This window comes from Triturus cristatus, chromosome 8, assembly GCF_964204655.1.
Source record: "Triturus cristatus chromosome 8, aTriCri1.1, whole genome shotgun sequence".
Taxonomy (NCBI): Eukaryota; Metazoa; Chordata; class Amphibia; order Caudata; family Salamandridae; genus Triturus; species Triturus cristatus.
The window spans coordinates 372,797,914-372,824,542 of NC_140591.1; the positions used below are offsets into that span (position 1 = coordinate 372,797,914).

Genomic DNA, 26,629 nt, shown 5'->3' on the forward strand with positions numbered 1-26,629 from the left:
CTAACCGAGGAACTAATAAAAGGGCCGAATCTTACGAAAAACATTAGCTGGACATCAGTTGTATGTGAACCTGACTTGATTTGTTTCATCACTTGAACACTTAGTTTAATAGCCATGTGCCTGGATAAAGAACAGTTCTGTAGAACGTTTCTGCTTGTCAAGTGAATGGTAAGTGAGGAGGTGACACTGTTAGTCCTGCTCCCTGAGGGGCATCTTCCAAGCTTGTATTTGGACCCTAACACTCTGTATGCCACCGAATAAATATGTATAGTAAACTGAAAGGTAAAATTGTAAAAGAAAATATGCAAATTGTATGAACTACAATACGGTAATATTGTGAAAAGACAGCGGTAAATCACTCCATTCAGCTTTCCACAATAATATTGTTCATGATCACTAATCATTGCAAACATTGGAATATTTCAGGAAGAGATGCACTTATTAAGCAGTCCTATTGACTCAGGATCTGCAGTTCTGCAGCTAGGGATCAGCAACCTTGTTGTGAAGGAGGAGGTCTCAACTGGACCAATGGAAAGATAGGATTTGTGTATCCACAAACATAAGGGCTCAAACCAGGACCGTTTAAGTCTTTCGCAGCGTCGTCTTCATCTGGCTAGAACCCAGGCTACTCTGGTGATGGGTCTCTCTTCAAAATGTCAGGGCTCAAGGGAAAGGGAACAAAATGATAAAAGGTAGAGAGGAAGTGTGTTTGCTAAGGAATCGCCACTCAGCTCACTTGCACATGTAGATGGTGGCTCTTTGTGCTATCCTCCTGTATCCTCTATTGAGAAGAAAAGAGGCGTGTAGGCACTATGTACAAATCTCCTCACCTTTTGGTCTGGTTGGGGACTTCCATGCAGGCAAATTGGCAGCATGGTGGGTCAGGAGAGCTTAAGCGTGGTCTTCATGCATTTTCGTAATAGCTAGGACTCAGATCCACATTTTGGAACACCACAGCAGTGTCTAAGGACAATTGTTCACATGCATACTCTTCCCCGGGATGGAATGGAGCACCAGCTTGCGTATCCAATTCTTGGCAGTGAGCCAGCACCGTCAGTTGATGAAGGTGCTTTTTTTTTTTTTACAGTTTTTACCTTAAACCATCTTTTGTGTTAAGAGTAATATGTGGTAATGACACACATTACTCTCCTCTGAGAAGGCACTGTGTCAGTTGGTGCTTGCATGCCACATGCCATGTACAATCTCCAGGTGTCTAGTCATACAGGAGTCTGTGTATTCAACAAAGACAGGCCCTGGAGATAAAGGTGGCTGCAGAGGAAGCAACGGAGTATAGGGATGTCCTTGTTATTTATCGATGGGCCTACATCATGCCCTCATTGGTTCATACCAAAAGATGTTTGTGATTAGTCAAATGTAAAATTAATGATATGTTCACTAAGGGTTATGACAAACTACATTCTGCACACACTTGTTCCGAAGTTCGCAATCATTATCCAATGTCTCTTACCTGCATCCTGTTTGTCCCCACTTTTCATGCCCCATAACTTGTCTCCATTTTCGGTCTAATTTAAACTACTTTTTCTCATCCATATTGTTTCATTAACTTCCCTTACCACCGGGATTCTTGATCACTGTCTCATCCCTCGCCCTGCCTGTATGTCATTTGATACTCTGCATTGCTCTCCACGCGAGATTGGCAAGCTGACAGATATAAGGGGGTCTCTTTGGTAGGTTCAGCATCTGACAGCTCAATGTGGTACCTAGCCCAGAAAGCTAACCTGTTAGCTCTTCCACGATTCCTCTCCTGCAGGACATTCAGTGCATGTGAACGAATGCATTCACTACAATGTACACGAAGAAGATACATGACTTCTATCACAAAGCAGGTGAAAAGCAGGTCATAGCTGTGCGCAGTGCACAGCATGACTGAGATGCAGGGAATGGCGGACTGAGCTGACAAAGGCTGTATGTGACTGGAAAACCATGTGATGAGCATCCATTTAGATTGCATAGCTGTGAACTCTAGTTAAGAGGGTCATATAAGGAGGGTATTATTGGCCATGCATTGTTCTGTGATGTGTTGGGTGAGTATTACAACAAACTACTAAAGATAATTGGACTGGTGCTGCTTCACAGCTGTTCACTCCTTCCAATGATCTGAGCCCCAAATCCATCTGCACAGATTTCTGACCAGCACGCTCTGCCAATCAACTGACCCAAAATATTTCCTTACCAAGAGCAGTTTTTCCCACAGCTCATGTACTCCACCAACCCACATCTTTCATGGAACCTTTCCCTTGCATTATTCCTTCTATCTTACTTCTATTTCTTGCTTGATGTTAAGCCCAGGGACATCCTGAAGAAAGAAATTGTGGATGGGGAAAAGCGATAAACTGAGCCTATGTAACTACTTTCAAGCAGTCTTGACCATTCTCTCAATCACCTACCTCTTTTTCCTGGGAGCAAAAAAGAAGTTTGCTAAAAGCAAGTGTATCAAAAGGCCTCCATACAGCAGGGCCAAGCTGCAGACACTGTTGCCTGCTTCAAGGTCTCGTGTCGGGGTCGGGGGGCTGACCACCCAAACCAGAAATCCAAAATGAGGCCGAGCAGGTCTGGGAGAGGGCAACATTAAAACCTCTTCAGGCTTCAACCGGAGACTTTCAACAGTCTCTGCTCCTCCATGTGACTCCCACAGGGATTGTGAGCCTCCTCAAACCAGAATCTATATATGACACACTCTTTTCAACTGTATGCCACTCCACTCTACCCCACTCCACTCAACTGTATTCCACTGTGCATTACTGCACTGTACTGCATTCTAGTCTATGCCCCTCCACTCTACACCACTGAACTGTATGCCACTGCACTATATGCTATTTCAATCTATGCCACTCTAGTGTACGCCACTCCACTGTGTGCCCCTCCACTGTACACTACTCCACTGTATGCTATTTCAGTGTATGGTAGTGTATTGTACATTATTACACTGTATGTCACCCCACTCTAAGCAACTCTTCTATTCACTTCATTGTATGCTTCTCCCCTTATGCCGCTCAACTCTACCACCCTCCACTCTATGCCACTCCACTCTGATTCATGCTATTCCACTGTATGCCAATCTAGTGTATGCTAATCTACTATACAGCAATCTAATCTACGCTACGCTATTCCACTGTATGCAACTCCACTTTGCGCTATGCTAGTTCACTCTTCCCTACTCTACTGTATGTCACTCCAATTTATTCACCACCGGGTAAGCCACTTGACTGTACCCTACTCCACTGTATGCTTTTCCACTCTTCGGTGGTGCACTGTTCAGCAGTCAAATGTATGCTATTCCACTATGTGCCACTCCAGTCTATGCCACTCCACTATACACTATTCCACTTTATGGCATTCCATTGTAGGCTACTCTGCTGTGCCCCACTCCTCTGTTTGTAATTTCACTCTAACCCACTTCATAGTATGCCATTACAGTCAATGACACTCCAGTATATGCTAATCCACTCTATGCCACTCCAGTCCACACCATTCCACTGTATGTCAATCAACTGTATGTTATTTCACTGGATGCCACTTCACTCTATGCTATTCAACTCTACACCATTCCTCTCTATGCCCCTCCACTCTATACCGCTTCACTCAACACACTCTATGGCACTGCTTTTGACAACACTAAATACCACTCCACTGTAGCACACTGTACCTCACCCTTTTCTACTCTACCTCACTCAACTGTACAACACTGTACTCCTCTCTGTTTCATTACACTGCACACCACTCTTTGACAGTTTCACACACTCTACAACAGGCCATACCACTCCCAGGGGGGGGAAGATTCAGGGGAGTGTTTGGGGTGTTACACCCCCTTAAAATATCCATTCTGTTGTAAATGGGTACATTCTGTAGTAAATGGTTGGGTACAAGTGCTTTCAATTGATTTGGCAGAGTAAGGTGTCTGTTGGGTTTCACCTGGGATTTTTACATACACACAGACAAAAACACATGCACACTCAATCATGTCTCTGTTTTGAAGTTCTTACAAAATGCTGGTTAGCTTGAAAATATTATGTTTTAATTACTACCAAGGCACTCCTTCTTAAGCCCCCTCATGCCCTACTTCTCATATAATGTATTTTCACAAGATGCATAGCTTGATGTTGGGAAAAATAAAGGTTACCCCCTCAATGTTACCTGACCAAGCTGTGCCCCTGACCACCCAACTGTATGAGGCGTCACTCCTCTCTATAACACTTTACTCTACTGTACGCTATGCCACTACAGTGTAATACACTCCACAGCCTTGTACTATACGAGACACCACTCCACTGTATGACACATTCTTCTTGCATCAACTGTCACAATACATTTACTATAACTCCCCCTTTCTCCATGCACTAATCTTGCATATGTGGTACTGCGACAAGCAGGGCGGGTGGGGTCGTGGACTCTGCAACATGAGGCCCTGCACCTCTGGCCCTCCACCTTTGGACATGACTGGAACATCAGGACATTTTCCTGAGGGTGCAACATCTGGCAGGTTCTCTAAACGCCAGAGCAGATGAACTCAACCATCGATGTCTCATGGATCATGAATGGCGTGTTCATCCGTAGGTGGTGTAATGTCTCTTCAGAGATTGAGTAAAACCGTGGTTAGATCTGTTTGCTACTGTCGAGACCGCACAATGTCAGCACTTATGTACGCTGTAGTTTCCAAAGCAGCTCTCACTCAGAGACACATTTTATCTTGAGTGGAGCTCAGGACTCCTGTATGCTTTTAAGCTGATACAATGTCCAAAATTCTCAAGAAGATCAAGAACGACCAGGCCCAAATCATCTTAGTGGCCTCAGATTGGGCGAGGAGAGCATGGTATCACCGAGCTCCCGAGCACAAGTATCTGTGCTTCAATCAGGCTGCCCTAATGGAAGGAAGATCTCCTGTCGCAGCAACAGGGCAGGATCTGCACCTGAACCTGCAAACTCTCCATCTGAATCCACGGAGATGGAGCGGTGACAGATTTGACCTTACTCACAAAGTTTACTATATTCAAATCTGCTACACAACGGCTGAGAAGCAGCCCCTTGAGGGTTTACGAGCTCCTTTTACCAGAGATACAGCTGCAACCTGGTGAGAGGAGTCCCAGATCTGGATATCTATTGGGCTACTACGTGGGCTTCGCTGGCAAACACTACTGCCTAGACAGTCAGGTCTGTGTGGTGATGGGCACTTCACCTGTCTGTTCTCCAGGACTTCTTAATGCAACTTAGTACGCAGACCCACCTTTGTGGAGAGATTGCTTTGGTATCTGTTCTAAGGTAAGGAATCTGCGGCTAGAAGTCTATCAGCTGAACAAGGTACTTACCTTCATTAATGCCTATCTGGTAAAGACTTTACCTAGCCGCAGATTCCTTACAGACTCTCCCATCCTCCTTCATGCCCTCTCCCTAGCACACTGGTCATTCCACCTCAGTTTGGCTCTGTGCTTCTGGTGTGTTAGAACAGTCAAGAACGTGTGGTCAGTGCACTGATTTGGCGACTATTTAGACACTGTGCTTGTCAATTCTGGCGCAGACTACACCGACGATGCCATGCACCTACGTGCACCTTGCTCAAATATTCTAAGATAAGGATTCTGCAGTGAAATATTGTCTCTACCGCATAAGGTGTTATCCTTATCTGGGGGAATATTCTAAGATAAGGAATCTGCAGCTAGCTAGAAACTCTTCCTGATGAAGTGTTGTCGAAGGTAAGGTAATTGTTCTTCTCACAGTCATCATAATCACACATTATCACTGCAGGAACGTTAGAATGCCTACCATCACACACTATCTTTGTGGGGACCAGAGCATCACTCTAATCACACACAATCTAGAGTGAATTCAACATGATTATTATCACACACTATCTCTGTGGGGTATGGATATGACTACAATCACAAACTATCTCTGTGGGTACTTGGGCATCACTGTCATCGCTCACTGTCTTTTGGGTAGCTGGGCATCACAGTCATCAGACACTATCTCTGTGGGACATGGACATGACTCACATCACACACAATCTCTGAGAGCTTTTAAAATGACTATTATCACACAGGATCTTTGTGGGGATCTAGGCATCACTACCATCTCAGACTATCTCTAGTGACTTGAACATTATTATAATCACACACTATGTCTGTGGGGACATGGCAACAAAAATGCACTATCTCACTGGGGCATGGACATCACTTCCATCACACATGATCTCTACAGAGTCTTGAGCATGACTCTAATCACAGACTATCTCTATGGGCTCTTGAACATGATTATATTCACACGCCATCTCTGGGCATCACTACCAACACACTACCTCTTGTGACTACAACATAATTATCATCACACTATCTCTTTGGGGACTTATAAATGACTATTATCGCACACTATCTCACTGGGAGCCTGGGCATCACTATCACATTCCATTTCTGTGGGGACATGAGTATAGCTGTATTCACGCACTATCTCTGGGGGGCCAGGGCATCTCTCTAATCTCACATTATCTCTGTAGAACAGAGATTTTCTTATGTTAAGCTTAGTTGCTATCTGCCTTAGCTTCCAGGGGTTGAGCTCAGGTTTAAAGTACTTAAACCTTTATTAGACCCAACATGATTAGTGACATTATTACTTGTGGTGGACTAACATCCACCTCAAATAATAATGCTCTCCCGACAACTATAATCCCACATTATCACTGAAGGGACATGAGGATGCCGACCATTACACATTATCTCTGTGAGGACCAGTGCATCACTTTAAACACACACTATCTTTAGTGAGTTCAACATGATTATCATCACACTCTATCTCTGCGCGACATGGATATGACGATAATCACACAATATCTCTGTGGGGATTTAGGCATCACTATCATCACACACTATCTCTGTGGGGATCCGGGGTCACTATCCTCACACACTATCTCTTTCGTGACCCGGCATCACTATCATCACACACTATTTCTGTGGGGACCAGGCATCACTATCCTCACACACTATCTCTGTGGGGATCCGGGGTCACTATCCTCACACACTATCTCTTTGGGGACCCGGCATCTCTATCATCAGATGCTATCTCTGTGAGACATATACATGACTTGCATTGCACATGATCTCTAAGGACACTTGATCATGACTGTAACCTCACACTATCTCTGTGGAAACTTGAACATGATTATATTCACACACTATCTCTGTGGGGACTAAGGCATCACTATCATAACATACCATCTCTAGTGACTTCTAAATGATTATCATCACACACTATCTCTGTGGGTACTTGAATATAATTATAATCACCTAGTATCTCTGTGGGGACTTGGGTATTGATATCATCCTATACTAACTTTGGGGTGCCTTTGCATCACTATCATGACACACTATCTCTGTGGGACATGGACATGACTGACATAACACATGAGCTCTACAGAGCCATGATCATGGCCGTAATCGCACACTATATCTGTGGGGACCTAGGCATCACTGTCATCAAACACAATCTCTAGTGACTGCAACATGATTTTCATCACACACTATCTCTATGAACCTGAACATGAATATACTAACGCAATTTCTGTGGGGTCTTGGCTATTGCTATCATCACTCACAATCTCTTTGGGGACCCGGCATCACTATCTTTGTGGGACATGGACATGACTGACATCACACATGATCTCTACAGAGACTTGCCACTCAAATACCCACACAAACACTGAACCTTAAAAGATTACCACCCAAAAACCCATACCCATCCTAAACCCTAAAGGTACCCTTGCCACCCAAAACCCACACCCATCCTAAACCCTAAAAATTCAACTGCCACCCAAAAACTAATATCCACTCTAAACCCTAAAATATACCTAACCATTCAAAAACCCATACTCACCCTAAACCCTAAATACTCCCTTGCCACTCTAAATCCAATACCCACCCTAAAACATTCCTTGCCACCCAAAACCCATACAAACAGTAAGCCATAAAAGATTCATTACCACCCAAAAACCAATACCCACCCTAAAACCTAAAGGTTCCCTTGCCACCCAAAACCTATGCCCACCCTAAACTCTAAACAAAAACCCTTACCACCCAAATACCCATATACACCCTAAAAAAAATTCTTGCCACCCAAATACCCACACAAACACTAAACCCTAAAAGATTAATTACGATCCAAAAATCCATACCCATCCTAAACCCTAAAGGTTCCCTTGCCACCCAAAACCTATGCCCACCCTAAACTCTAAAAAATCCCTTACCACCCAAATACCCATACACACCCTAAACCGTAAAAAATCCAATACCACCCAAAAACCTATCATCACCCTAAACCCTAAAAATGTGTTTACCATGTAAAAACACATACCCACCCAAATCCCTTAGTTCCCTTGCCACCCAAAAACCCATACCCACCCTAAACCCTAAAAATCGCTTGCCACTCAAAAACCCATACCCAATCAAAACCCTTAAAATTCTCTTACCACCCAAAACCCATAAAAATGCTAAACCCTTAAAAATCCCTTCACCCCAAAACCCATGCAACTGCTAAACCCTAATAAAATCATTATCGCCCAAAAACCCTTTCCCAACCTAAACTATAACATTTCCCTTGCCCCACAAAAACCCACACCCACCCAAAACCATAAAAATTGCCTTGCCACCCAAACCCACTGTAAATCCAACAAAATCCATCCCAAATGATAAAAAAAATTCCCTTGCCACCCATAAAACCCTTACCCGCCCTAAACCCTAAAAAATCCCTTACCACCCAAAAACCTACACCCACGCTAACCCTAAAATTCACTTACCACCCAAAAACCTATACCTACCCTAAACCCAAACACACCCCTTTCCACCCAAATACCCATACCCATCCTAAACCCCGAAAAATACCTTACCACCCAAAAAACTATGCCCACACTGAGCCCTAAAAATTCCCTACCACCCAAAAACCCATACCCACCCTAAACCCTGGAAATTCCCTTGCCACCCAAAAACCCGTACTCACCCTAAACCCTAAAAAAGCCTATATCACCTAAAAGAACATTTCTATGGTAATTTGATGGCACAACCTTTTATCCAGAAACAGTAAGAACGCCTATAGCTTTAACTTATATTTACATTTAGGTACACATGTTGACTGAATGCCAGTGTTTGTGTGTTTTTTAAATATATTTAGAAGCAGGTCGTTTATAGTGCAATTGCCGCCTTTTTCCTATGAGATGCCCTACTTTTTATAAGCTCGTCCTATAAGCAGCACTTCTTTTAGTTAGAAAATCTTTCAGTCTTTCCACATCATATTGCTCTTCCCCAAGTCAACGACATATAATCGTACAGTACTAGGCAGTGTCCCTGCCTTTTAAAAAAGGTGCATTGCTACTTCTCATATCACCAACCCCCATTATTTACCATCATTTTTAGACCACAACAAATTTAAATAAAGCAGGAAAAGTCACATAATTTTGGGAACTTTGCTCTACTCTTGCTCTACACTTGCTAAGCAACATTTCCAAAATTGCACCACTTCACATACTATTGTGTCATTTGCAGCAACATTTTACTGCAAGTACATGAGAATAATGCAAATGTTGTGAACATGAACGGCTATTGCTTGCTCTGCCTGTGTTTTTCATGCTATGTTTTTACCACAGCGCATATTTTGTGCTCCAATATCCCACTCAATGATGGATTCTCATTATGAGTAATTGCATGTGATTTTGCATAATTTTCCAGAAAATGTGCATTATTATGTGAAAACAAATTTATCATGCCCAGCCTTGATTTAGGCGACTGCTGCTTGGGCAAGTATCTGGCGGATCGCTGCCATTGCTCCACGCCACCCCCGCGTCACCAAGGCAACCCCTGACGCTTTCTCCGTTCATCTCGATTACAAAAGCATGATTGGTTCTGCATGGTTGTCCACGCCCACTACCACACTTCGCATTGGTCTACGGAGAATGTATCGTAACTCATTCTCACAACGTCACCCCCGCGTTACCTAGGCGACTCCGGACGCGCTTTCACACACGTGACACCAACCACGGACGGGTCCGTTAACTCGTCCGCCTTGTTTGGGCATACTCCGCTGCTGGGGCAATTCCATTGGCCTTTCGCTGCAGCCATGACAAAATCAGGCACTGCGCTGCATGCATCATCCTCACGTCCGCTCGGGACACCGGAAACAATACACCAGGAACCATTTCTCAGCCGTAATTACTCCCCGCTGACTCCAATTAAAGCCTCAAGCACACTACTTAAACACTGACCCCGCAGCCTCATTCCTACATTCGGGAGGACCGGGAGCAACACCGTAGGCTGAACGCGGGACACTTTTCCTGAGACAGTAAGAGTATGAATGCAATTTAAACTGTAACTGGACCCCTCTGGTTCGTTACTGTGTGAATGAGCGTGTACTTTACTCGCATGTGGAATTTCAAGGTTCCTTAAACCGGATGATAATTCCCTGATGAAAACTGTGATTTACCTTCTCTCCCTCCAGAATGAACAGGAGTGTCCCCTCCCCCTCCCCCCATGTGGCAAGTAGTTGTCTCAACTAGGGTAAGACCCACGAGAGCATTTAGACTCTCGATTTGTTTGTGTACACACATAGAGTGGCACAAGTCACGTGAATAGTCACTCACATTAAGGAATTTACGCATGCGCTATTTCTCTTTATTTTTTGTCTTTAATGTTATGTGTTTTTGACCCATTTCTACAGTTATTACACAATTGTTTGTTCACTCCTCCCTATAGGCTTGACGGTTGGAAGCCAAGTAGGAAGCGGAGTGCGGCCCTCGCCACACCCGCGCAGTGGTACTTTCTTGCTACCTGTTGGTAAGAACGGAGCCCCAATTCAAACTTAGGTCCTGATGAATGCCCTGGACCCGCTCGGGCCAACTAGGCAGAAACATGTCGACCTTTCACAAGACGGTTAGGGGACACTAAATACCCCACCCACCGTCCTTTTGTTTTTAGCATCATATAGTTATTGGCCACCTTAAAATTCTTTTCTGGTAACTATAATGATTTTTAACTTCACGTTCCACCTCACGGGCCCCCACTCTTTAGTTTAGAAGTGCATCCCTGTCTCCAGGTGTATGCCCGCCCTCCATCAAACGAAGGTTTTGGAGGGCGAGGACTGGCCGATGATGAAGCATGACACCAGGTGGTGTGTGAGATCAGTCCGTCACTTTTTGTGAGATGACCTAACTCACAATAGGTCTATAACTGTAGTAGGGTCACACTTCACTAGGAGCAGCTTTCTGTGGTAATCAAAACAAATTTATCCACAAAGACACAATTAATAATGCAAAATTATCCTTAACTGAAACATCTATGTCAATAGCAACAATAACCCTATTATTCAGAGCTGTCTGTCTAAGGCTGCAACCGAACATCTCCAGCATTCTTTGTGTTTTAAAATCAACCACAGCTAGATAATGTCAAAGCCTTGGGAGGCTCACTCTATGGAGCAGAATGGTGGGGCTTACAGCAGTCCAGTGGTCTCACTTTAATTGGAAACACGTGTTTGATATTCCTGATTAAATTTCCCCAGAGCACCCACTAGTTCCATTCCTTTAGACATAGGGATGAAAAATTTATCTTCAACGGCAAACATCAGAAACCTGCTAGCTTGACGGAGGTTGTGGTACACCAAGGAACTAATATCATATCATATTCAGCCCTAGAAAAGATCAATTCTCTTGATAGGTAATGTAAAATCCTGTGGTTTAGAAGTGTGTGGTCAATTCTAAGGTAACTTAACTTTGAAGTGCAATACAAAGACAGGATGAACTTCCAACCACTATCTAAAGAACACTATCCAATGATACATTGGAATACTGTGCTAAAGAACCAAATTACTAATTCCTGACTCAGAAATTCCTAACTGTAGCCTTTCTGTATTTTAAATGTACTGGTTTTTATGAATGCTATTTTGACTTTATTACTCTCCTAGTGGCTAGTTAGTTATATGTAGAATTCAGACTTGGATCTCTTTAATTCAGTGGTTTTTGTTCCAAACGATCAAATGCATGCTGCCTGTCCACCACTTTGCCTTCATGTAATTCGCCAGATGAAAAAATGGCTTATCTTCTATTCTTTTGTGCAGCGTATAAAAATCCCAGGAGGAAGGGGATAAGAAGGATTTGCCATTCTATAGGGGTAACGTAACAAGCAGAGGCATTAAGGCTATTGAGATAAGACACTGGTGAAGCCATTGTATCCAGTCTGTCAAAGTATCTCCAAATGGTTTGATGCATGAGGAGAAAGATCATGGACAGGTTGGCTGTTCAAGAATAATGTTAAAAACACATTAAAAATGGTCCACCAGGTAATGGAGCATTTTCTGAAATAGGACGAATATTATCTTATGTTTATATTTAAGTTTTATCAGTAGAATCAGAGTTATGAATTTGTAAATTTTAAAGTAAAAAATAGTGCTTAAATGTTCAAAGCACCAACTGTGTGCATATAGTCGTGCACGACCAGCTCAAAGTCAAAAGTTAAAGCCGACCGCAATGGACCACAGTTTGGATACAAGAAGTGGATTGGACCGCGTCTCAACTTACCTTCGCATTTAGAAGAATTTCTGAAGAAAAATGTCTGAGAAGTTAAATCTCAGCTGGGCAGGGCAGGCAAGGGTGTCCAAAGAGGAGGTGTCGTTTTCGTGGAGCTGTTGGACGAAGTCACAGTGAAGATTCCTACTTTCAGACTTGGGGTCAAATATATCAAGATTTGACGCAGCACAAAGCAGCAAGACAACATGCACTGCATCAAAAGGAGAGGGCAGGAATGTGCCATATTTATAAATACTTTGCTCATTGCTGCTTTCTCACTGTGCTGGTGCATTATGTGCTACCTAGCGCCAACGCAGGCACCTTTATTTCGTAGTGAAAGGGTGCCTGTGTTGCAGGACAGATTGTTTTTATTGAAGGAGGGACATATTCCTGCACAGAGGCAATCCTTAGATCCATTGTCATCTTTCTAAGTATACTGTATTCTGAACAAACAAAGAGAAATAAAGATCTTTCTCCTTGTTGCACCTCTACCAGGAAGGCATACAATTTTGACGTATCCTCAGGTTTACTTGTCATGGTAAATTTGGGAATGTGCCAGTATATTTGGGTGGATGCATGGGAACACCCAAATGCCACCCATGAAACAACTTTCTGGCACTGACTAACGCAAGGCAGTGACTTACACAGCTTTGCATTACTCCAGATTTACCAAGCCACACAGGGCCACGCAATGTGGCCTTGCGTGGCTTGTTAATTCTGACTCAAGGATTGCATTTCCATTTCATTGCCCTTGAGTCACCCTGCGTGACGGAAGGGCATGCAATTCTTTGGCAAATCTGGGCCTTGGTTTTTTGGGGGGGTGAGTCGAACATCTAAAGCAGAAGAGGCTGCAGCTGTGTCAGATGAGGGCTCCAGGAGGTTGCATAGCAATGGAGAAGAATGTAAGGGAGCTGCCTCAAAGTCAGGCCGACCGGAAATGCACCTTGGGCAGATCAGTGAGAAAGGCACGTTGGTCTTCTCTCAGTCCTCAGGTCACTTTTGGGTAGAGAATTTTTCAAGTCCCAAGTTTTAGATTTGAGGCATCTGCTCACCTTCAGCACCACTTCTAAGGATCCAGGACTGTAGGAGAACCACTCTGGGGGTCACGTCTCGCTCAGGTTGGATCTAGGTTCAATATGGTTGTCATTGGGTCATTTGAGTGCATGGTCAGTCGGAGGGTGTTTTTCTGGATGATGGCGATGCCTCCTCCTGTTCGGTCGATGCAGTCCTTGCGAGTGATTTTGTAGCCATCAGGAATGGTGATGACGATGTCCAGTCCGGATCAGGGGTTGATCAAGGTTTCTGTGAAGAAGGTGATGTCGGGAGAGGTGACGCCCTGGCTCTAGGCATAGTCCAGGCACGGACGGGTGCAGACAGGCCTGCCTTGGGTGTGCCAGCGGTGCAGCCGCTCGGCGGCTGCCATTAAGTTGTGCTGGGGGGCTGGACAGCTGGGAGGCAGAAAATGCAGGAGCGGGAAGGGTCACTGGAGAGGCGGGCAATGGGGATCACAGCAACAGGGACAAGGGAGGCAAACAAAGGAAAGAAAAAGGTAAAAAAGGAAAAAGCTGAAAAAAGGCAGAAATCAGAAAAGAGAGGCAGAGGGACAGACTAGCAGCAGAGCAGTTAAGCTCTACCACTAGACCACCAGATATGAGGCGCAGGCAGGGGCCTGTGGGTGGAGGTGGGCCTCAACCAAGGGTCAGCAGCAGCAACAGGGGCAGCAGTAGCCACCAGGCCGAGTTTCCCTGTGAAGGGAGCAAGTCCACTAGAAGGTCAGTGTTTGTTACTTCCACTCCAATCTAAGTAACAGTAGTGAAAGTGTTGGACTTCAGAGGGGTTCAAATGGCAATTTCCACTCCAGTCTAAACAACAGTAGGGAAGGTGTTGAACCTCTGAGGGGGTCAATTTTCCTATTGCCATTCCACCCTAAGCAAAAGCAGGGAAAGTGCTGAATTTCGGAGAGGTTAGATTTACTATTCCCACTGCAATGTAAGCAACAACTGGGAAAGTGTTGGACTTCGGAGGGATTAGATTTGCTATTCCCACCCCAATATATACAAAACAGAAGGAAAAGTATTGGACTTCAAAGGGGTTATATTTCCTATTCTCACTCCTTCCTAAGCAACAGTAAGGAAAGTGTTGGCCTTGGTAAGGGCTATATTAACTATCCCCACCCAATTATGAATGAAAGTATTTTGATTTGTAAAGCGCCTGATAACTCCAAGGGAGTTTCCCCACACTGAGCAAAACTCAGGCCCCGGCGAGTCTGGTGCAAATGGACTTCTAACTCTGTCTAAAGAGCCAAGTCTTCAGGTTCTTCTGGAAACTTGCCTCAGACTGTTCAAGTCTTAGGTTGATCAGCATTGAATTCCATAGCTTTGCTGCACGCAGCCCAAATGAGCAGCCCCCCAGTCTTGCAAGGCGTACTCTGGGGATCACTGTCAGCGCTGCTTCTCCAGATCTAAGCATTCTGGAGGGCGTATACGCCTTGATCAGGGGGAAGAGATAGCTGGAACCCCTCTGATACATTATCCTATGCGGGAAGCACAGGGGTTTGTACGCGATTCTGTGTTTAACTGGGAGCCAGTAAAGTTCGGCCAGACCGTGTCTAATAGGGGACCATTTCGGTAGTCTCAGAAGCATCCGTGCTGCAGCATTTAGTACTCTTTGCAGCATTGCTACCCTCCCTAAGGATGTGCCCAGATATAGCACATTGCAGTAGTCCAGCCGCGACATCAGCAAGGCCTGTACTTCTGTTTTTTGAGCTTCTGCCGGAATTAGCCTCAGGAGCTTCTTTATTAGTCTCAGCACCCTGAAGCACCCACTGTGGTCCTGATCTGACCGTCAAACGACAGCTGGGAATTAAAAAGGATGCCTAGATTTTTCACTTTGGGTTTTGAGCTCGGGGTAGGGCCCATATCAGCCGGCCACCATGCCGAGGACCAGATGGAGGGCTGATTCCCCACCACCAGCACCTCTGTTTTCTCTGCATTCAACTTCCGGCAGCTAGCCCCCATCCAAGTTGTTAGGTCAGTGAGGCATAGTTTAAAGTTGGTAGCTGACCTCTCATCAACATTAGCTAATGTAATCATAAGCTGAGTGTCGTCAGCATAAGACACCATCTTCACCCCATGGCTCTGGATAGGCGCTAATAGGCGCAGGTAAAGATCGAAAAGAGTAGGGCTCAGTGCCGACCCCTGAGGCACTACCCTCTGCAACTGGATAACATCCGTGGAGTAGGCGCAGGTAAAGATCGAAAAGAGTAGGGCTCAGTGCCGACCCCTGAGGCACTACCCTCTGCAACTGGATAACATCCGTGGAGTATGGCTTCTGGATGACCTGAAACGAGTGTTTATGAAGGAAGTCTGCAAGCCAATCAAAGGCTAGACCCCTAATACCCTGTGTCCACAATCAATCTAGTAACACAGTATGCAAGACTGTATCGAAGGCTGCCCTAAGATCCAGCATAACGAGAGCCCCAGATTTCCCTTCGTCAGCCACCTTGCGTAGTAACTCTGTGGCCAGAAGCAGGGCCGATTCTGTACTATACTGAGGCCTGAAGTCTGATTGGGTCTCGTGTAAGATGTTCTTCTCAGTGAGGAACACTGTCAATTGTGAGTTGACGTGCCTTTCTGCCAGTTTAGCCACAAAAGGTAGGAGAGAAATGGGGCAAAAGTTCTCTGGTTTAGAGGGATCCAGAGAAGGTTTTTTTAGGAGCGGGATCACCATGGCCTGTTTCCACTCAACCGGGAGTCGCCATCCTCGCATGACATGTTGAGCACCGCACAAAGTCTGGGTGCCAATGCGGGCATCACCAGTTTCCAGATAGCTGGAGGCGCAGAGTCCAGTGGAGAGCCAGATTTGATTTTAGTCACTAGAGAATCTAGTTTTTCCACTGAGATGCTCTCAATCTTGAAAGTGCCATCGAGGAGAGGTTCAGAGTTTCTCATCGAGGGATGGTCAGAGTTGTTGACAGCACCCGGAAAGGCGGCGTATATCGCCAAGATTTTATCCGAAAAAAAAGAAATGGGCAATCTTATTGCAGCTGCTCCTGCTGGGGTCCATGCCCGCGGATACCGTATCCAGGGAGATGAGGGATTTCACAATTCTAAAGATTTCCCACGCTGCATTTTTGGCTGCATTGATCTTCTGTGAGTAGAAAACTGTTTGTTACACCCTGATTTCTTTATGGTATTCTTTTAGCAAACGTCTTACGGACAGTAATACTTCCTCCATTTACGTTCTAAACTGTTGCAAGATAAGTTACCCTGCGTAAGTTACAGGTGGTACAAAACTGTGCGGCCCGCACCCTGTTACAGATTCCGCGGACTCAGTCAGCAAAACCTGCAATGAACAGTCTACACTGGCTTCCAGTGAGACAAAGAGTGGCATTCAAGGCTCTCTGTATTGCCCACCGGGCTTTCTGGAAGTCGGGCCCAGCCATCATCGATAATCTAATCACGCAATACCACCCTAACAGAAACCTTAGATCTACGGAGGCCTTCCTGGCTGTGGTACCCAGAGTCAGGAGAGCTAGGTCCGGAGGCAGGATGTTCTCCTTAAACGCCTCTAAGATGTGGAACTCACTCCCTTTATACCTCCGGACTAATTCAAACCTACTCTCCTTCCGCAAACAATTGAAAACCTACTTGTTTGCGAGGTCCACCGAACTTTAAAACCCATCCGCCATATTCAGTTCTGTCTGATGTTTCAGCGCTTGGACGCCCTTGGGCAGCAACCGCGCTATATAAATGACAATACAATACAATACAAGATGTTTTAGTTTGTGTGAGGTCCTCTGTGAACCAGCCTGCTGAGGGTCTGGACCGTGGAGAATTAAATGTTCTGCACAATACTATCCTATCTAGTGCTACCTTTAACCATGTAGTAACTTGCAGGTTGGCGGCCTGTGGGCAGTTTTCTAGGCAGGAAGGACTATGATTCATGGCAGAGCTAAGCGCCTCCTGACTGATTCTAGTCCAGTTTCGAATTTTGAGGTGGGGAGCCTGGGTGGGTTTAGGTAGGTAGTGGGTATCCAGAATCTAGAAGGGGATAGCATAGTGATCGGACCAGGCAATAGGAATCGGGGTGTTGACTTTCACCAGCTCTGGGTTTGCAAAAATGGGGTCAAGAGTGTGCCCCCAGATTTGGGTGGGTGCCTGTACCAACTGCGAGAGCTGAAGCCACTTTTGGTCCTCCATTAAATCTACACTATTATGTGAGGTTGGATCTTCAAAGTGTAGGTTAAGATCCCCTAAAATTATGAACTTAGAATGTTGAATGGCAAACGACAGAATCATGTCCAGAAGTGCTGAGAAAAAAGCAGCAGCTACTCCCGGCGGCCTGTAAATCAACAGGCCATTGAGAGCACTGGCCTGAAATCGCTGGCGAGAAGGAGGCTGCTTCTGCCCCACTGATATGGACTTCAGACAGACTGCAATGTAGCTGTTGCTTGTGTATAACCGCCAACCCGCCCCCATCCCCAGAGGTCTATCTAGTTTGGTTATTACATAGCCCCAAGAAACTGCGTCTACAATGTCTAGGGCGGACTGCGCATGAAGCCATGTTTCCACTAGGAAATTGGCAGTCATCTGTCTCTCCACAATCAGGTCTGCAATTTCAAATCTGTGCTTTGGGAGGAAGCCACTATTTAATAGGAAAAATTGGCCTTTCTTAGGGTTGTTAGGGGAGTTTATCATTATCGGGCATGGCATAAAGGATCATCTCTCACAGGAATTTTGTGCCAGCTCCATCTGAACTGAATGCAGACAGATCGCATAGCGCTCTTGGTTCAGAGGGTGTAGCCCATTTGCGGAATATTGCACCAGACCTGGCCTTCAATCGGCAGGGTTTCTGGCACCGTCCTGGTGAGTACGGCTTTCCATTGGCGCGCTGAAGCGCAGCCGCTCCAGGCTTCTCTTTTTATAGCCTGCGTGACTAGAGCGCTGCAGGCCAAGATGACATCCCCGCTCCACCTGACGGGAGCCCAGAGGACCGTAATTGACAACGTGAATCCGGAAAGAGAGCCACAAGCCTCAATCACGGGCGAGACCCACCCCCTGCAGTCTCCCGGTAAGCTGAATGCTCTTAGTTTGCACACAATGTTAAATTCAATATTAAGGAAAGCTGTAGGGAAAGTGTTGGACCTCAGAAAGGTTACATATACCATTCCAATAGTCATTAAAAAAAAAAAAAAAAAAAATACCTAAAAACATAAAATGATTAACCATAGTTAAACTAGAAAATATATATTGTATACATTTTAATAAAATGCACAATTTATGATAAAAATACAAAATAAACGTATAATTAAATGAAATATTTAAATAAACATACGTAGAATTCACTTTTCTCGCTACTACTGAAAAACCAACAAGATAAATTAAAAAAATAAATAAAACAATAATAAAATTAAAATAAATGAAACATATAAAAATAATAAATATAATATACACACACTGATATATATTAATAATTATTTCTAGCATAGTCTAAATAAAAAATATTTCATTATAAATATTCAATGAAAAAAATATGATTTATGAATTAAATATATAAATATCAAAAAATTAGTAAAGAAAACTATTTTCATTGAAATAATTTCTCACCCTATTCCCCTACAAACTGACATGCTGCTAAATTAGCTATAACTAAATATACTATACATAATATCAATTAAATATCTAAATGGATGATTTGTTTTTGAAAATTGATTGTATAACTGACTGATTAAGTGTATCTTAGTGAATACATGGCTTAGTGAGTAATGTTTAAATATGTAAATATCTGTATCCGTCTCTCACTTTGTGTATAAGTGGCTGCATGGGTTGGTGAGTAGCTACATGAGTGTCTATATAGGTTATTAGTTGGTTTTTTGAGTATCAGTATGAGTGTCTGAGTGTCTGTATGGTTCGGTGGGGGGTATTACGTAGTGCATAGGTGCATGAATGAGTGACTCACTGTTTGTATGTGTTGAAGACAACATGTGTGCAGGACTGTATGGGTGGATGAGTGTGTGCATGGGTGTGTTAGTGAGTGAATGACTGTCTCAATAGTGTCTTTATGAGTAACTACATATGTTTTAAAATAGTATATGTGACTATTGGTGTATATAAGGGAGTATATGTGAGAGTGAGAGATTGAAATAGTTCCTGTATGAATAAGTATGTGTTTCTATAAGTGATTGTTTAAAAGACTAAGTATGTGTAAGTTTCTTGGGTGTTGGAGGTGCATGAACAGTAGCGACTGCCAGTAGGTAATATGTATGTATGTATATATATACACACATACACACAAAGATACAGGTATTTATAGAGTGTGAGCCTGGTTAGTTAGAAAGAGCCTCAAGAGCAGGTATAAAGAATACTTTCAGAGAAAGAAGAGCTTTGTGAGGAGAGGACCATTTCATTCTTGAATTATAGAGACAAAAATTATAAAGATGTGCCAGTTCTTAAATCAATTTCTCTATTGTAATAATCCTAGTGTCAGAACGAATCAGTATGGGGAGTTTATTACAATCAGAAATGCAGTTTTATCTTCTTAATGGAGACTAGAGTTGATAAGATGGGGGCCAGAAAAGAAAATGAGAACTCTGATACTTGGATGTTTAAGGAAGTGTAAACTTTCCTGGATGAACACAGTTTAAATCAGTTTATTTATTTATTTATTTTACAGATTTATAAAGCGCATGGCTGCCCGTAAGCGTCCCAGCGCTAGTGATAAAGAACCAGGTGCGAGGGAAGCATTACGGGAACAGCCAGGTCTCGAGTGCCCTACGAAATAACAGTAGGTTAGACTGGGCTCGGATGTCTGAGGGCAATGAATTCCATAATTTGGAAGGATTATATGCAAAAAGTCGACCTCCAGAACGGGCTTTCTTGATTCTGGGTACAGATGCCAGGCTACAGCATGAAGAGCGTAATGTTCTCTTGGTGGTATAGGGAGTGATAAGGTTTTTTAAGATGGGTGGAGCCTTGCCATATAGAATTTTATGTGTCGTGCAAAGTGCCTTAAATTGTATTCTCTCCTTGATCGGCAGCCAGTGCAAGGCGTTCAAGGCAGGTTTGGCTGAACAGCGACGATGGGTTCCTGTGAGAAGACGGGCGGCGGTATTTTGTACTATCTGGAGTTTTTTAGGGGCCCCCAGATAGAGGGCATTGCCGTAGTCAAGGCGGGACAGCACAAGGCCATGAATCAAATGTTTTTGTGACTGTGTTGGAAGTAATTCTGCATTTGAAGTGGGATTCATAGATATGGGATAATTCCAGTCTATCTCTAGTGGTGGCTTGAGTACCACTATTATCACATCATATAATCTCATGTACCTATATAAAGTGCACATTCACACCTGAGGGTATCTTGTTGCTTAATATCATATGTTTTTTTTATCTAAATAAATAATACTCATTGTATAGACCTTGGAAGAAATAAAGGCTGAGTGGTAGCACCAGGATTCAAACATATGAGAGAGTGGTCAAACACATATCCCTCAAGTGGATTAATTCATTTAGTAAGCCACCAGACCAATACAATCTGTATGGGTTCTTCAACATACCTATCACTACACACATCACTGTGGAGACTTGAATATGACTGTAATCACATATTATCACTGTGGGGACTTAAACATCACTATAATCGCTCAATATTTCTGTGAGGACTTGTACATGACTATAATCACACACTAAAACTGTGTGCTATTCCTGTGCATCCCATTAATCACACAATATCTCTGTGGGGACCTGGGCATGTCTATAATCACACACTATCTCTGTGAGCACCTGGGCATGTCTGTAATCATACACATTCTCTTTGGTAACTGTGGTAATACTATAGTCACACACTATCTCTGTGGGGACCTCGACATCTCTGTGATCACACACTATCTCTGTGGGGACCTGGGAATGTCTATGATCACACACTATCTCTGAGGGGACCTAAACATTCCTATAATCACACACTATCTCTGTGGGGACCTGGGAATGTCTATGATCACACACTATCTCTGTGGGGACGTGGGCATGTCTATAATCACACACTATCTCTGTGGGGACCTGGGCATGTCTATAATCACACACTATCTCTGTGGGGACCTAAACATCTCTATAATCACACGCTATCTCTGTGGGGACCTGCGTATGTCTATAATCACACACTATCTCTGTGGGGACCTGCGCATGTCTATAATCACACACATTTTCTTTGGCAACCGTGGCAATACTAGAGTTACACACCATCTCTGTGGGGACTTGACCATTTCTGTAAATACACGCAGCTCTGGTTTGGCTTGAGCATCATCAGCTTCGCATTCTCTGTATGGAGCTTTGTGAATACTGATAAGTAGTAAAGTTTGACCTTTGGTCTAAGTTTACATTGTTGAAACTGAAAAGTAGAAAAGTTACATTTTTTGTCTAAATTTACCATTGCGAATCGGGCCCTATTTTAATGAGGACTTAAACACAATCATCTTCATGTACTATCTCTGTGGGTACATAAACATCGCTATAACATACTATCTTTGTGGGGACTTGAACATCACTATAAAAACATATCATCTCTGTGGGGACTTGAGCATTCCTGTAATTAAACGCAAGCTCTGTTTTGACTTGAAGCACCAGGGGGATGAGGCACAGGGTTAAGACAGATTTGCATATAGCTCAGTCTGAACTGGAGTGGCAAAGTGAGCTAAAGAATGATGATGGATTCAACCCAGATCTGTGACTGGGAGTGAGTGACTGAAAAGTTTCAGCTCTTCGTCCATCATCTCCTTGTGTTTGCTTTGCTTGCCCTAAGTTGGCAGGGTATGTCCAGACGTGGGTCCCTTGCTCACTTTGCCACTGGATTCAAGATATCCTGGCTGATGAGGGCGTGTTACCCCGAAACCGGTCCCAGGATGATTGTTTTCGGTCCAGGGAAGACCTGACTTGGCAGTTCGGGCCAGACTGTTCCCATGAGGCACAGGGTCAAGACTGATTTGCATATAGCTAGTCTGAACTGGGGTGGCGAAGCGAGCTAAGGAACGATGATGGATTGAACCCAGATATGTGACTGGGGGTGAGTGTCTGAAAAGTTTCAGTACTCCGTCCATCATCTCCTTGTGTTTGCTTCGACTTAAACATCATCAGCTTCACATTATCTGTATGGGGCTTTGTGATTATTGAAAAAGAGGTTAAGTTATAATTTTGGTCTAAATTTACCTTTGTGAATACTGAAAAAAGTAGTAAAGTTAGACTTTTTGCCTAAGTTTACCTTTGTGAATCGGGCCCTATTTTAATGAGGACTTAAACACAATCACCTTCATGCACTATCTCTGTGGGGACTTAAATATCGCTATAATAACACACTATCTCTGTGGTGACTTAAACATCGCTATAATAACACACCATCAATGTGGGGACTTGAACATCTCTATGATAACACACTATCTCTGTGGGGACTTAAACATCGCTATAATAACATGCCATCTCTGTGGGGACTTGAGCATTCCTATAATTACACACAACCTCCGTGTGGACTTGAACATCATTAGCTTCACATTCTTTGTAACAGGATTTAAGCTTTGAATGTACACACTATTTCTATGGAGACTTAAACGCAGTGATCTTCACCCACTATCTCTGTGGGGACTTGAACACCTATTTTGGCAAAAATGTAAGCAGCTCATCAAGCTCTGGGTTCCACTTGACCTCATTCCTTGCTTACATATGTTAATTTCTTTATGTGTTAGTTCCCTTATCTCCTAAGATTTTAAGCACTAATAACTAGGTTAAATATAGCTTTAAGACTCTTTATTTAAGCATGATATGATATTTTCTGGGACATTAACATAATCTGTCTTTACTGTATACCCCTAGTATATATGCAGCAATTCATATATGAATAGATTATAATGTTGTTTGTGCATATTGTTGATAAAATAAACATTTAGCCATGTGCCTTCGACTGTATTCATTCACAAATAGTGTTACAGATTAGGTCCCCACAAGGATGGTAGCACGTGTTCAAGTCCCCACAAGGATGGTGCTGTGCGCATGATTAAATAACAGTATATTTGCAAATTTGAAGCAGGATCCTGTATTATGAATTTTTTCTTAACATTTTGATGTTATTAGTATGTTGTAAAAACATTGGGAAAGGTTAGTCCCCACAAGGCAGGTATTCACACATAGTCCCCACAAGGATGGTAACACGTGTGTGTGTGTGTGTGTGTGTGTGTGTGTGTGTGTGTGTGTGTGTGTGTGTGTGTGTGTGTGTGTGTGTGTGTGTGTGTGTGTGTGTGTGTGTGTGTGTGTGTGTGTGTGTGTGTGTGTGTGTGTGTGTGTGTGTGTGTGTGTGTGTGTGTGTGTGTGTGTGTGTGTGTGTGTGTGTGTGTGTGTGTGTGTGTGTGTGTGTGTGTGTGTGTGTGTGTGTGTGTGTGTGTGTGTGTGTGTGTGTGTGTGTGTGTGTGTGTGTGTGTGTGTGTGTGTGTGTGTGTGTGTGTGTGTGTGTGTGTGTGTGTGTGTGTGTGTGAAAATCATAAAAATGTTACTAGTCCTGCAGGTCTAGTAACTTGAATAATCCACTCAACCTAACTATAATGTAATTGACCCATGAACTGATCTCAAATTGTGTGATCCGTGGCAAATACTGTGTCTTATGGAGTCGCCTTACTCATCAACATTACATAGGAGAGCACCTTCAAATATGTAAGTTCTCTATTTCTGCAGCACAAAAAAACTTTATTTACTAGACTAAATGTTTGCTTTATGTATATTAAGAATCGAGCCCACATATAAGGTACACATGATCCCTGAGTTGCCTCTTAGTTCACTGATAGCATTGTCCTCTGGCTGGGAGCAGGAATATTTTAAAAACTCACTTTTCATAAATCTATTACTAAAGCATGATGTAATGGTGCACTATCATTTACAGATAGCATATTTTCCATTGAAATGCCCACAAAACTGTCCCACTAATATGTAGTTTTACTGTTAAAGCTATGTAGCGCACAAACAATGTTTGTAAATTGAGTTTCAGCATAAATATTTTAACATTTGCACATTTCCAAATAGTGTTCTGAATTTTTTGTTCCTATAAAAAGTTTTTATCAACACAGAATTACAAACCTGTGTCTTCATAACTGGTGAAATATATTTGCAAAGTTTGAATAGTTCACTTGTTAGCTATTTCAGTTTTGTGTAAGGAAAAAATGACTGAAATATTACAGCCTTTCATTTCACATGCTTTGCACAGCAGGATTGTCACACAATTCACTTTACAAAATCCTTTCTCTTCAGTCACAGAGAGAAAAGTAAATGTAAGCAGACAAATTGACTTTTGACCTCTGTCTCTGAAAGCCAGCAAATGTGACAAGATAATAAGATTTAAAGACCTATTTATTGCCCATTCACTCTGTGTTGTCAGCTTGCCAAAATGGGCCAGTAGGCCCTAAAAATAGCTTGCCCTGGTTAAATCTGACTCACCATAGTGTGTGTCAAAATGTGTGTGTGTGTGTATGTATATATATGTATGTGTATATACATATATACACGTGTCTGTCTGTGTGTGTGTATATATATTTAAAGTGTGTGTAAAATATTATGCTTATCAACCTACTTCTGAAGTTCAGACATTTCTGATGTAGTGTAGTGTGCTGCGAAGTAAAGCTCTGCATTGTAGAGGCTTATACAATGTAGTAACTGCAGTGTAATGACCCAGGAGGTAGAATGCTGCAAAGTAATGGCTTACAACCACTTTAGAGCACATTGTTCTACCCCATTCGTCAGATCCTCCAGATTTATATGATAACTGATTTTGTGTTCATTTTTAGACAAGGAATTTGTGGGAAAACATGTCCATTGAGGAAATATTTACTTTACTTTTCTAATGTTCTTTCTGATAGACACTACTGTACACTTTTCCATGGATCCTCACCACCCTCCTACCCTTCGTCCCCAGAAGATATAGTAGGGTTATTTAGAAGCGCTTATTTCTGCATTCGGTCTTTCATCAACCTTTTTCATTCAGATCATTCAAGTCTTGGACTGAGGCAGCCCCTTTAAGGAACAGCTCCCATGATAGAAATTTCTATGAGGCCTTTTTGGAGACTGATTAGGAGTATTGAAAATGTATTCAGTCTGTTGGCTCAAGATATTTCTAAGTTGAATAATGTGCAGGAAGATAGTTTCCATTTGAAAAATCAAAGGTAAGTAACTTGACATTATTTCCAAACAAAGGTGCAAGTGCATCTGTTTATGAAAGTATTAATGATTTTGTTTGATGTGGAGTAACAGTTATTTCCCTGATTTCAGGCTCTAAATTGGTTCCCTTCTGGAGTTGGCTGCAAATGGGCAGAGACCTCCTTTTTATACGACTGAGATACCTGACCAGGGCCTGGAAAATTGAACCACTGGAAAAAAACAATTAGACAGTGACTGATGCCAAAGTCATGGACCTACATATTGAAAAGAAGAACTGTTAACTTGAAGGGGCAACAGGTGCTCCTTGTGTCTGATGCTGCCAGTGTTTATTGTATGCTGAATTTATTTTTTTGTAATAAATATACAATGCTCTGGTGAGTTGTGTACAATTTCTTCGTAGGGTGAACAACACATTTAAGTATTTGTCTCCTGTTATCTGTTACTTGATCACTGAAACGGTATCCGCAAAGGTTTGATAAGTTTACTGCTGCATGGAAGCAGGGCCTTATCCGCATTATCTGTTTTTTTTTTGTTGTTTCCCTTACTGTTGATTCAAACTGGCCACATTAACTATTCATATGTTCAAATACTACTTTACATTTAATAGAAATACCTCGAACGCATGCTAGATGGCGGCCGGTCACTCGGTTGTGTGACCCGGCGTTCGGGTGCTCTCCTGGACAATTCCTCCCAAGTTTACATACGGACTTGATGGAATAAGTCAAAAGCGGCAGAAAATCCGTATAATTTGAAACTGACCGATATGCTCTGGCGATTGATACAGCTGTGACGAGACTTACCTAGCAGCACAGCCTGGTTGGGATTCCTTCGAATCTGCGTGGGCTTCTCAGGAGCGCTTCTACAGCTGCATTGTGCTATGGCGCCGAAAGCACCTCCAAAGAGT

General features: G+C 43.2%; 1 protein-coding gene across 1 annotated transcript in view; it reads left to right on the plus strand.

The window, feature by feature from the left end:
• Nucleotides 1-26,103, plus strand: part of ALG5 (ALG5 dolichyl-phosphate beta-glucosyltransferase) — a 225,935-nt gene extending 199,832 nt beyond the window's left edge. Inside the window, exon 10 of the mRNA XM_085621724.1 lies at nt 25,837-26,103. Within this exon, the coding sequence (XP_085477850.1) occupies nt 25,837-25,952 (116 nt within the window). The 3' untranslated portion in view covers nt 25,953-26,103. The remainder of the gene's footprint in view (nt 1-25,836) is intronic.
• Nucleotides 26,104-26,629: the final 526 nt, after the last annotated feature.